Source organism: Neolamprologus multifasciatus, chromosome 7 (genome assembly GCF_963576455.1).
Source record: "Neolamprologus multifasciatus chromosome 7, fNeoMul1.2, whole genome shotgun sequence".
Classification (NCBI taxonomy): Eukaryota; Metazoa; Chordata; class Actinopteri; order Cichliformes; family Cichlidae; genus Neolamprologus; species Neolamprologus multifasciatus.
Window position 1 is genome coordinate 32,828,500 of NC_140445.1, and position 13,817 is coordinate 32,842,316.

The 13,817-nt window shown below is 39.7% G+C and overlaps 1 protein-coding gene across 3 annotated transcripts in view; it reads right to left on the bottom strand.

Annotated features, from left to right (window-relative positions):
• Positions 1 to 7,697: 7,697 nt before the first annotated feature.
• dpysl2b (dihydropyrimidinase like 2b) overlaps positions 7,698 to 13,817 on the bottom strand; it is a 35,080-nt gene continuing 28,960 nt past the window's right edge. For all 3 annotated transcript variants that reach the window (XM_085164963.1, XM_085164962.1, XM_085164964.1), the window contains 2 exons: positions 13,482 to 13,647; positions 7,698 to 11,974 (listed from right to left, as the gene is read on the bottom strand). In XM_085164963.1, the coding sequence (XP_085021089.1) occupies positions 11,883 to 11,974; positions 13,482 to 13,647 (258 nt within the window). In that variant the 3' untranslated portion in view covers positions 7,698 to 11,882. The remainder of the gene's footprint in view (positions 11,975 to 13,481; positions 13,648 to 13,817) is intronic.

Genomic DNA, 13,817 nt, shown 5'->3' on the forward strand with positions numbered 1-13,817 from the left:
ACACTCTCGGTACATAACTTTGGCAGTACACATACTTTATATTTTCCAAGACACACACTTTAGGTAACATGAAATAAATGCCCGCTAAACATGCACAGCTCTCTCTCTAAACAATATCTCAAGCTTCCTGTGCAGACTGGCAGGGACCAGCAGCTGAGTGCTTCTCTACGTGTCTCCTAGCTCGCAGCCCACCACTGAATGAAAAGCTAATTAGTAGATGCACAACTGGTGTACCAGTTACTCCAGTTGGCACCTCTCTCCAAACCAGTTTTAGCTCAGCTCTGTCTCACCTGAACTGAGGTAAAACCTCTCCGCAATCTATTACTCCTCCATTCCAATATGAACGGTCGATTGCCCTGTTATTTACTTACAGAAACAATAAAACACACACATACACACACAATTATGTAAATATGCATTTTCAATTTTGCACAGAAAACTGAGTTTGGAATGTCGGGGAAAAAAATGTAAAAGAAAAAAGAACAAAGAAAGAAATAGTGTAAGTTATTAACACTTGGCTAAGGTAGAAAAAGTTGGCAAATATATTTAAAAAACAATATGGTATGTGATAAAGACGTGAAAACAAGCCAAAAAAAAAAAGCACATGGTGTTCCACAAACGAATATCTGGGACAAGCACCACTTAATGCTGCTTTTTTTTAAATTATTTTGTCTTCTTCTTCATTTTTTATCTATTCAAGTCCACTCAGCACACAATCAGCCAGACTGCTACATTCCACCTTCCTATCTGGATAACAGAAGCAGATGGAAACACACACAACAATTGACATTTCTTTCAGACAGTTTGCAGTGTTAAATTTGGCTACACTGGGGCAAAAATGTGTATCAAAACAGCACAGAACTGGTAATTAATGATATAAACTAGTGGTTTTTAGAATATATACAGTCACCTGTCCACTTCACAAGTTACACCTTATGAGTATTTTTGTGGTATAGATTCAACAATGTGCAGGAAACACAATCCATATCTTATTGTTACTATCACACAGTTGCTACACTTTTTTTCTATTGTGCCACATCCCAAAGGTGCTCTCCTGGACTGAGGTCTGATGACTATGAAGGCCATTCAAGTATTGTAAACTCACTGTCATGTTCAAGAAACCAGGTTGAGATGATTTGAGCTTTGTGACGTGGCATGCTATCCTGCTGGCTGCGGTTATCAGAAGATGGGTCCACTGTGGTCATAAAAGGATGGACATGGTCAGCAACGATACTCATGTAGGCTGTGATGTTTAAAGTGATGTTTAAAGTATACTCAGTTGGTAGCAAGGGCCCCAAAGTATGCCAAGAAAACACACCATTAGTTCAGCAGACTGAACTGCTCATACAAGGCGGGATGGACCCAAGCTTTGAATTTGTTTGTGCTGGAAGAGGTCTGGCCATTTGCCTCTTCTGACCTTTGTTCACTGGACATTTTATCATTTTTGAACCATTCTCTGTAAACCTAAGAGACATGAAAACTTACAGTGGATCCACAGTTTCTGAAATACTCAGACCAGCTCATCAAGCATTAACAACCATACCATCTTCAAACACCCTTTTCTCCCTCCATTCTAATGCTCGGTTTGAACTTCAACAGGTTGCCTTGACAATGTCTATATGGCTGGATGCATTAGCTTGCCTCCATGTAATTGGCTGGTGTTATATTTGTGTTAGTGAGTATTCCTTCTTAACATGCGTTTTCATTGACAAGCTACAAGTAAGTACAGATGAAAGCTATCTCACATCCACACACCACACACCAACACAGGTGCTCTTACATATTTCCCTGACTTAACCTCTCTTTTGGCACCGTGACAGAGCTTGACTGTCATCTTTATATGCATCTTTGTTATTCACTTTGAGTTTTGTACCCTCACGTTTTTCAGAGCTCTGCAGCTTCTTAAACTTCAGCCTCTCCAGAAGCCTAAATCAGCCAGAATAACTAGCAGACCTTTGTGGTGGTGAAGGAACTTGAAAATCTATAAAGAACAACAAAGCCTGCAGCTGCTCTACTATTAGTGAAGCAGGCACTGCATCTGCCGGCACGGTGCCAGAACTGAACACAGTCTGCGAAGGAATACAAACAAGCTGCCAGATCAATATACTGTAGTTAAGGTCTGCAGTAACGTACCGGTGGGGTTTTTTGGCGCTCAAGAAAATTAAGCTGTTGCTTTTCCGCATTTTTATATTACATCTGCGCAAACTAAAACACTCTATAAAAGCAATCTAAAAATCCAAAAACATTTGAATGACTCCCCATATTCACTCCATGAATTATTCAAATAATTTATCTTTTCCTAACACCTTTTCAGTGCTGGCATTTGGAACTATTGTGCCTGTGTTTGTGGACTTAAAATAACTGGTTTGAATGCTGGCAGTCATGAATGAAAATTAATGAGAGAGGACTTAAAGCCCCTGCACACGAAAAGGTGCTGATACCATGTAAGATGCATTTAATACTTGCGTCACTGAACACTAGTTTTTAAAAGCAGGCAGCTGACATCTGGCACATTGATCCTTTCTAGTTCATGGAAATTGCTTTTGCCTTTATCCAAAGGTCTAGTGGGAATGGACATAAAATCTCTTTACTGTAAGCCTTAAAAATTAAAGAGCAATTTTTCACAGTAACTGAACGGAGAGATGCATTTGAAGGTCTTCTTCTTCTTCAGAAGGAAGGAAAGTGATGTTAGTGTCATAAAAAGATGGTTTATGGCTTCTAAAAAACACAATGCAGTGATCTGTGGTGTAACCACAGTTTGACTTCAGCCACCAAATAGCAATCTTTAAAAGGTTAGTGGATTCATCTAAAGGTCAATACACTTCTGTCTGCAGTGGTAGCGTCCCAGTTTGCCACTTGATAAAGGCTGGGAGCTTAGGAATGGTAGCAAGTTTGTGTTATAATTTATGTCAACCTTGACACTTTGAAGCTAATTAGGACTTCATGTGGATCTTTTCATTTCTTAGAAAATGAGAAGAAAGAGAAAAAAAAACTCTTCAGCCTAACTGCTTTACAAAAATCAAGCCGTTGTTTAAAATCAGCTCAAAACACAGATATGAAGGAAACTGTTTGAGGCTGTTTGGTACTTTTGCTATCTGGTAATTCTGTTTGCATTTCAAATAATGTTCATCGTTTTTCTTATGACATTTTTTTTTTTGGGGGGGGGGGGGGGGGGGCTTGACCCTTTGTCTGTCATTTTGAAATTAAACTGTGTAAGGTATCATGAGTTTGTGAATCACTGTTAATCTAAATGAACATTTTGGACATTTTTCTACACACTTCTACTTTTGATACACCAGTACAGTTTGCTGATAAAGCTTCCACACTGGTGGAAGCTTCCGAACAGCAAGTGACTGACTAACACATGACAGCTGGCGAGACATGCAGCTAAATACACTGAGGTAGGAGAGGACAGGTGGAAACAATCAAAGAATGACAGCAGCCAGAACCCGACAAAGACGGGAAGAAAAGGAGAGAAAAACCACAAAAGAATCAAAGAAAAAAACAAAACAAAAAATGCCAGCTCCATATACTGTATATAAAAGACAGCAGTAGCCGAAAAGCCTGAACACTGAAGCCTGTAGAAGTGCATTTATTCTGGATTTTTTTTTTTCATGGACAGCTCGGGTGACTCATCCAGTTGTACAAAAGTCTATGGGAAAACAATACTAATTGATCTATGACCTCATTAAAAACTTTCCTGATGGGCTTACAGTCTTGGTTGTTTCACGTCTTACTGAGTACAAGATGTTCATTTTGAAAACGAGCTGGAGTCATACTTGCAGTGTCCTCTGTTTCTCGGTCAGATCTGCCTCATTAGTCACGTCCCGTTTTAAAACACCAAGAGGGTCTCAAACAAAACGCTCACATCCAGGTTTCAAGTGTGGACTTCAATAACCAATCGGTCATAGTGCCTATATCCATTGTAATATAGTCAACAGAAAGCCTTGTGCGAATCTGTTATAATAATCAGAACTCTAAGCTGGCAATATCTATATTCCAAACACACCCTTTCCAATTTGGCAGTCTATTTAAACTGGAAAAATGTCCCATCTTTCCCTCTAACATAAGAAGAGAACAAAAAGACATCGATATCAGTATGCGGAAGAGCATTTCGAAATGCAACAGAAGTCCACACTGGGTATCACTCCTGTCAGCTAAGAACAGTAAAGGCCACAGTTTGCATGGGATCATCAAAACTGCACAGCAAAAGATTGGAAAAATGTTGTCTCATCTAATGAGTCTTGATTTCTGCTGCAACATTTGAAAGGCAGAATCAGAGTTTGGTGTAAACAACATGAAAGCATGGATCCATCCTGCATTGTATCAACAATTCAGGTTGTTGGTGGTGTAATGGTGTGGGGGATATTTTCTTGGAACACTCTGGGCTCCTTAGTACCAGCTGAGAATAGTTTTCAACACCAGGCTACCTAAATATCGCTGATGACCATATCCAACATGTACCCATCTGACTCTATGCCATGAAGAATTTTACCAGCTGCGAAGGTAAAAGGGGGTCCAAGTAATACTTGAGTGTACCTTACAAAGTGCCCACTGAATCTGTATATGAATTAAATTCAGAGGATGTGGTTAACTGGAGCATTTTGTCAAAAATTTGCACCCTCAATCTCAATCTTTGTTGCTTTCCTACAAGTGATACAGGTTCCTCCTACAACCCAAAGATATGACACTTACCTTACAGGGGCTCTGTGTGACATAACATGGCACTCCTTTGCATTTTATTATATACCATAATGCAACAAACATTTCCCGCTTTCGTTGAGAGGATGCGAGCAGGGCTTGTACCTGAAGAGGAAATCCTTGCAGAATTTAAATTTTCATCCGTTCTTTACTCAGTTGATATTTTTTGAGATCTTTCCCCACATTTTTTTCATGTGCCTCTGAGGAGAGCATATAAAAGCACCTCTGAAGCCTTTTATGTTACAGGAAATGATGGCTTTTGACTTTAACGCTCTTGAGAACGGGCCCTGCAGGTAGTTGTAGTAATTGCTGATTACCACCACATTTTGATTGTATCACTGATGTTGTGCCAATCTAAGTGATTTTTCTTTCAAGCAGTTTGTACACCAACATGAGGGATTTGCAAGGAGAGCAACAGATTTTTTTTTCATTCATCAGTTGGAAAAAGGAAATCCCACAAACACTCCATAGCAGAGAGAGCAAGGCGAACAGGATGACAGCATTGCCACCTAGTGTAAAAGAGTTTTGATGCATGCTTCCTGGTGAAGATTTACTGCATTCACTTAGTAGTGCAGCAGTTCTCAAACTTCCTCTTGCATGTCTTCACTTCAAACAACAAAAAAGAAGCACGTCACAAACACCCCAGTTTTTTAACACTCATAGCATCAGGTAATTGTTTTATTTTCTACACATAAAATTACTCTCGTGAGTTTCATTCCACAAGAGTGTGAAGAAACAGAGGATGCATGAATTGAATGTGTCTTTGCTTCAAGGTAGAACTATAATAGGCTGCATAAACTTTGTATGACTGATTTCTCCTATTCAGTGTTGCAGACTGCTGGAGACTGTTCCCCAATGCAATGAGCAGAAGGTGTGGTGCACCCTGGTTTACCTCCAGCAGATGGAAAGGCCAGCAGATTCTCAGCAAGAAGCATGCGTTAATTTTTGCAGGTCATCTAATGTGCACATCTTGACTGTAGGAGGAAACATGCAGACTGCAAACAGACAGGTCTCAGGTGGTCAACCAGGGTTGGACACAGGACCTTTCCACTCGAGTGCTCTACAAGAGTATGGAAATGAATTCATAACATTTAGCTGAATCCAAAAATTCATTCAGTCAGTCTCTGGCATTGCAGTACTGCACCTTCATTTGTCTGTCTGAACTACACTGGCAGCATTTCTCTGACAGCAAAGTGCTTTGCACAGTCAGATGAGTCATGGGTTCATTCTTCACACACTCACTTTTGTTACCCGTCGCATGTTCAGCCAAGGGTGACATCAGTAATTTCTTTAAGAAGGGCTGTTCCAAAAATAAGTGCTGGCATTTGCATTGAATAAAGAGAGCAAAGAGTAATGCTGCCATCGACGAACGATAAAAGGCAACATACGATTTAGTGCAAAAACATCCACCACTTGATTTTACAAAGATTTTACTTGAGTGGTGATTTTTTTTTTACACCTTTAAATGACGAAAGCCTCTAAGCATTTACATTTGTTTCTATTTCTTTAAAGAAAACTGTGCATCATGTCTTACCTTTATTTGTAGCTCTCTAACCTTTAATGGTCTATGAAAAGCCTGTAATACACAAATGTGGAAAACTTGTATTTATTTTTTTTATTTATTTTATTTTATTGTATTTGTTTATTTATTTATTTATTTATTATCTTTTTTTGCTTTTTAAATGTGCTGTGAAATAGTATGGCCTTTTCCTTGGCCGTGTCTCTCTAGTGCAAAAAATTTTAAACACTACCCGATCACACCTACTTAATGCCAACAGATGGCGCTCAAATCATGTAAACTAAAACTTCTGCTGTGATTAAGGACATATTACAGATCATGCCAGAGGTGCAATGAGAGGTATCTATCTTAACTGATCGAATTGGGCTAAATAAAACAGTTTCCTAAAACAGTTATTCATAAATACAGTAATATAAAAACAAAGTACAGCTTCTTTCAAGTCTAAGGTTTTATACATAAGGGGAGGGGGGAGGATTTTCCTTCCCTCATCAAGTTCTAAAAAAAATTTAAATATAACTTCAGATGAACAACAAAAGGGCATATTACACATATTAGACTGTGTTTTTATTTTTTCTACAAAATTGGGCATTTTGCTGGTCTGGAGCATTCAAGTATATGTGTGTGTGTGTGTGTGTGTGTGTGTGTGTGTGTGTGTGTGTGTGTGTGTGTGTGTGTGTGTGTGTGTGTGTGTTAACAACTGTTACTGCCCATCAATCTGGGAAAAGTTATAAAGTCATTTCCAAACAATCTGAAGTTCATCATTCTGTAGTGAGAAAGATAATTCACATGTGGAAAACATTCAAAACAGTTGCCAGTCTTCCCAGGAGTGGATTTCCCAGCAAATTCACGTCACGGTCAGACTGTGCAATGCTCAGAGAAACTGCACAAAATTTCTACTGGAAGGGTTAGCAGGAGAAAGCCTCTTTTCCTAGATGACAGCTAAAACTTAGCTGAAATGTAGCAGGACAGTGATATCAAGCAGCAAATCTGTGCCAGAATGGCTAAAAAACAAAAAAATGAAGGCGCTGCAGTGGTCCAGTCAAAGCACAGACCTCAACTCGATTAAGATGCTGTGGTGGGAAAACTTAGAGCCGTGCATAAACAAATGCCCTTAATGAACTGAGGCAATGTTGTGAAGAAGAGTGGGCCAAAATTCCTCCATAATGATGTGAGAGACTGATAAAATCATACAAAAAACTTCACATTATTGCTGTTAAAGGAGGTTCTCCAAGATAACAGGAAGGATACTGCTATATAAATAATGACTTGGTGAAATACATCATATTTATTGATAAGTGTGTTTATTTTATTTAGGGACCAAATTACTTTTTAATTTGTTATGAATTGCAAAGCCTTAGGGCCTTTAATTCACCTGTCTAATAGTTATCCCTTCCTTTACTACATCAGTGTAAGTGTAAGTGGAAAACATGTTGCTTAACACAACCCATAATAGGTAATGAAAAACACACAGACTTAATTAATTTTTTCTAAATTTTTTTAATTCATTGAAGTCCTCGCTGTTACTTTCTTTTCTTTTTCTTTCTTTTTTCCTTCTTTTTTTTTTTTTTACATCACCATCCGTGGGATTTGACATAGTGAGCAAGCATCCCAGAAACCCCACAGCCACCAAGACAAATACCATCACAGAGTTTCACTTTCACAAAGGTTAAAGGCTTACAGAGGGCGACGGAGGGGCTGCAGGTGGCAAAGGAGATGTTTGACAGCATCAACAACCTCAGAATGGAAAGAAGCTCCTCTCAATCTGCAGCATGTTGCTTACATACATATCACTCGTATATCATTAGCAATAATATGGCATAGAAAAAGCATCCAAGCTGACAGAGCATTAAAGGAGTATAAGTGTGTGTATGCGTGTAAACTGAGGAGGCATGGGACACGAAGAGGATGCCAATAATGACAGCTAGTATTTAATATCCGAGTGATTTTTTTCAGGCACAGGCGCTGCAACGCAGCAACGGCTCCTTGCTGTTTAGTGTGCTAAGAGTCTATGCATGTGTGTGTGTGTGTGTGTGTGTGTCTGCAGTGCACTGTGGACTATGGTAGCATTCTGAATTCCACACAACCCAGCTCAGGATTATGTAGTAATGTTTCAGCACTCTAAGTGAATAATGAAAAAAATGTGTGTGTGTGTGTGTGTGTGTGTGTGTGTGTGTGTGTGTGTGTGTGTGTGTGTGTGTGTGTGTGTGTGTGTGTCCGCAAAAACCCGTACTAATAGCTCCCGGTCAGGACGGGTTGCTGATGGCAACCTCAAATTTGACAAAGCGTTGCCATGACAAACAAAAAAAGCAAGAACCCCATGAGAGTGGAAGGGTCTGTCTCTACGGCAACAGCCAGAAACAACCAAAGAGCCAAGGAGGGAGGAAGAGAAAGAAGGAAAAGGGAGAGCGAAAGGAGCAGATGCAGCTAGACTGTGCTGGTGTTGTGGGCCTCACCCTCACCTACACTTTTAACCAACGTTGACCGCGGTAACTGGATTTACTACAAGCTGCAGCAGAATGCTAACATGGATGTTGAAGAAGTTTTTGAAAAGTATAAAAAGAATTAAGAAACTGTGAAACAGTAAAATTCTCCACTTCTGACTTGCAGAGGTTTAAGTTGCCTTGAAGACATTCCTATCTCGTCACATATTTGAATGCTTCAGAGACGTGCATTTATTACATTCCCGTCTGCCTTGGATTCTTTAAATACATAAAGCATTTGTAATGCTGAAAGAGTCTGCCTTCTACAGACTTCCTGTTTTTTCAGAGGGGAGAAAACCTGGAACACTGAGGCTGAAAGTGTAACTTTTAATATCTACATTATGCACAAAACCACTCAGAAATTTGGGGTTACTTGGAAATGTCCTTTTTGCGCATTTATTCTAACGAGAAGCCATTAATCGCTGATTTTTCATGTAGCATCCATCTAGGCATACATTCAGCAGACTGTGCTTGAGTGACACAGTGCTACCTCCTGCAATGTGGTGACTAAAGAAGCCATAAATTTGGCTAGACAAGCAGGTAGGGCAGTTGTGTTAGTTTACACTCTCAAAATGCCCCACAAAGAGTTTTCGTGCAACAGTGTGTACTAGTCTTTTCAAAAACCAGCACAATGAGGCTCTTAGGGCTACCATTTAACAAAGCTGCCATATGTAGTTCTATTAGATGCCTATTTCTCAAACAAGAGACTATGTCCTGTCACTCAATCGAGCATCCAGGTCCACCACTTTTCAGAGCCAGTTTTGCACCAGTATATGAAGGGAGCAGTACACACTGTTACATGAAAACATCCTTTTTTTTAACAGTGTGCCCCCTGATCACGGGAGACATGGTTGCTGTAATTAAGCTTCTCCATGCTGTCTTAGGATATCTCATTTCAATAGCAGGGATCACACCTCAAATATGATTAGGTTTACTGAAAGAAGTGCGTTTGGAGAGAGCAAGGACCTGGACCTGTGACTGCAGTTTAGGAAAGGCCACAGTGTGGATCGGTAACGGCTCCCTGGCATGGTAGTGGAGGCACAGCACTCAGAAATATAGAACCGGAAGGGTGGTGTGTTTGAGGTGTAGTCCTATCCCTGAAATTCAAATAAATTATCTCCACTAAAAAAAATATATATATCAGTGGTTTATAATGAAAGACAAGGTTATTTGACCCAATTTTCCACCAGTATAATATTACATTGATGACTATTTTGTACTGTATTTCAAAGTGATCCCTAACCCTTTTAGTGGTAGGGAATATGTATGCGTTTCACCTTTGGTTTCCCCTAAGTTGCTGTCACTATGTTAACTAGACAGGTGCATTTAAAGAATCTAAGCCCAGTTTATATAAGTGCCCCTGGTTATGTTCATGTCAAGTTTATTCAGCGTTTAGTCACAGGCAGAAAGATGGTTACTGGTGAAAATCAGTTGCTTCGCTTAATACAACCAGACTGTGCTGTTAAAAAAAAAAAAAGAAAAGAAAAAGGAGAAGAACAATGCATACAGCTGCAGTACAGCCTGAAGCAATGTTAACTCCACAGCCATACTGAGAGCTGTACAGGAGCCTGCTGTGCGTGTCCCATTCCTCACACATCAACACTGCACACTAGTCAGAAGTACATTAGCTCGTGTCTACTTTCAAGCATAAATCAATAGTGCTCAGCCCTTAGGCACCTAGTTACAGAATGACACTAAAAAGCAGTTTGACAACAAGTTCAAAACTATAAAACAACAGAACATTTCAACATATCAAGCACTGTTCATCTTTACAGGGCTCTATCTTCAGAATAGGCCCAATGAAAGTGCAAAATCTGGCACCTTTGAATCGGTTAATCCTGGCTATTTTACATCTTTTTATCTTACATCCTTCACTTACCTCAAAAACAATAACAAAACAAGAAGCTAAAATCTGACTATCAATACAACTTCTGTGGGTTCAGGCACATAAAGAGTAGAAAGAAAATGAGGTGTGTGTGTGGAGGGGAGGGGGGAGTATAAAACAGTCACATTTGGAAGGAGAGACATTCTGTATGTAAATGCACTGCTTGGTGACGGACGGTTGTCAGATGTTTCTACTGCTGTCAATGAAGAATTTGGACCTTTGTGATTCCTGGGAATGTAAACAAATGGGAAAACACGTAGCTGCGTTGTGAACGGCACCTTCCCCACACTCCTAAAAGTTCTCTAAAAGGACGGGGCTAAAGAGAAAATAAGGCAAGGAAAGGCCGAGTCGGAAGTAACATTAAGTACAACTTTCTCTTTCCCCCTGTAAATCAATCCCACTTAACAATGACCTTACACACAGAGATGAAGAATAAAGCTCTATTTACTACGTGCCAAAAGCTCCTTCTGCTCCACAGGACTCTCCAGCTGACTCCCAACAGACTGTACCCATAGTACAGCATTACCATGTTCAATTTTTCAAATGTTAAGGCCGTCTTCGTGGCGAATAGTCAATTAAATATCAATTGTGGCACTGTATGAGAGACAGCAATGGACTGGAAAATGAAGCGACTGAAATGTGATATAATACAAATCACAGGCTTCTAACAGCTGGAAGGAAGTATTAGATTCTTTTTGGCTGAATGAAATGCAAAATTGGTCAATTTCAAGCAACTTACTGTTTGGCCTCTTCGAGAAAAGAAAGAATAAAAGGAAATTAGTGTGTTTTTATATCCATGCTTCATTCTATCTCCTCACAAAATGCAAAAAAAACCCATGGAAAAAGAACAGACATCCTGCTCCAACATTATCGTCTGCATAACATCACTTTAGTCTTACTTAACCCCTCAATGAAAACAACAGCAAAGCAAATATCACAGGGATACATGGGAGGGAGAAATTACAGTATAAAAATGAAATAATGCAGTCAAAAGTGCTCAAATAAGGAGTGTTATCAATTTTTTTGTCAATTTTTTCATCATATGAGGCAGACCTTTTTTGTTTGTGTGTTTTTTCCTAACTCTGTCCTCTAGGAACAGGGTTTTGGGGGAGAAGTGGGGAAAAAAGCAGCAAAGGAGGACATGAAGGCTGGAGGCTAACAGGTGGCCTGATGAGGTGTTGTGAAGAGTTTGAATCTTGGTGTAATGCTGTAGCTTCTTCACCCCCCACCACTTCATCTCCTGCTGGCCATACATCCACAAATCCTCATTTCCTCCTCAGCGCCTGAGGATGGGGCTCTAACCCAGGCTGGTGATGTTTGCCCTGCCGCCTGGAGGCGCCACGATGCGCTGGGTATTTCGGCGAGGAATGTTGTCATCAATCTGAGCTCCTGTGTGATCGAATGGAAAGGATTAGTTTTATAAATTTTGGTCTTTGTAATCCTAGAAAGTGGCAGGAAAAATTCCTTTGGGAAGTCAACCACAGGAGGAAAAAAAAAAATCGCCTTCACATTGTCCACAGTGATTTTAATTACAAGCCATAGCCATCCATAGTAAACCTACTACGAGCTACGACACTGTGAAACAATGGTATGTGCTCATGTCTGCATGATATCAACCGTGTTTTAACACTAACACATTTTATTTGTGACATTGCAGAAAAACTACTCTACCCACAATCCAAAACAGCAATGTCTCCAATTGGAGACATTGTTGGAGGTCGCTGTTACCATGTAAATGTGAGCACAAAACATCAATTGGTGATTGCAGTCCAGAATGAAGCACCGTAATGTATTGATAACAAGGCCACACTTTGCCACAAACATGGAAACGAAAAACGATTCAATTTGAGAAGGCTGGAAGTCATTTGTTATGGAAGCTGAAATTTGCAATGCATCGTGGGATGAGTAGTTCCTCAACACTGAAACATAAAATATGCAGCTTTGCCTTGTCTTTCCCCCATTTTCCTTTATTTTTTCATCAAAATCAAATCTTATTTTTACAGTTACTATTTACCTCATAGCTGGCTGAAAAACTTCAGCCAGCATAATAAAATATACTTCTTAAATATTTTGTCCTTAAAAAAGTGGGCGATGTTGAGGTCTGAGTGTAATTAATACACAAAATTAAGATGCAAAATCTTAACAAACTAAAAGACAAACAAAACATAACACAACACACTTCAAGTGGATGTGTTATATACTGGTTATAGTATATGGTGGCTGCTCATTTTTAATGCGGCCAAATTTTTAATTAATGAGGTCAGTGACTGCTCAGGTACCAGACCCTTTTTCCACTCTTGGGTATTTATGGTGTCAGTGAAGCCAGATACCACATGTCCCTCAGCCAATAAGAGAAGTGAAATGGCCTTCAAGGGAGAGTAGCTAAAACAGCTCGGCTCAGACAGTGGATAGATTGAGATACTGTAGCAAGGTTTTTTAAGCTGTCAATCATGCACAGAAAAAAACATGAAACTACAGCAATAACAAAATAAATGGGTAATGAATATTCACACAAACATTACCAATTATTATTATTATTAGCTCTGAAAGACAAATGTAAAGATTTTTATGGTGCATAGTATCCAACTGCCTCTTTTATTTTATTTTTGATAGGTAGTCACAGTCCAACAGATGGACCCAATTTCAGTGTAAAGTCTGCCCCTTACACTTGAATGAATGCATGGCTTATTTGAGAGCAATATGTGGATATGCATGCAGTGTTTAACTCCGTATGTCATGAAAGAATCCCTTAGTTTAGGCTTTTCATACAGATCAAATTTAATGCAAAATTTGACTCATCAATGTTGAGTCTCTGATATACAAAAAGAAAGTAAATGGTTTTAAATCTCTTCAACATCCCAAAAATGACTCCAGAACTGATGGTAAAACGACTGACCGGATAGGCTGAAGCCAGATTGGTGCAGGTTGCGGATGGGTTGGCCGGGCTGTTTGGCAGGTGAAGTCTTGGCAGAGGAGGCTGGAGTCATGGTTTTAGGAGTGACTGACACCTCACAGACTGGACCATCATACAGTCCCCTGGGTACGCCTCTCAGCTCAGCCAGCTGCATTGTTGGAAATGAGACACAAGTCGGTCACAGCACTGGAAACTAGCAAGGAAAGATTCACACTGTGGAGCTGGATGTGTGGACAGTTTGGCCAATTCCTAACAAGATGTAACATCCCTCAAATTTTCCACAAAACAATTACCAATCGTAAAAGAAATAGCTGGGTG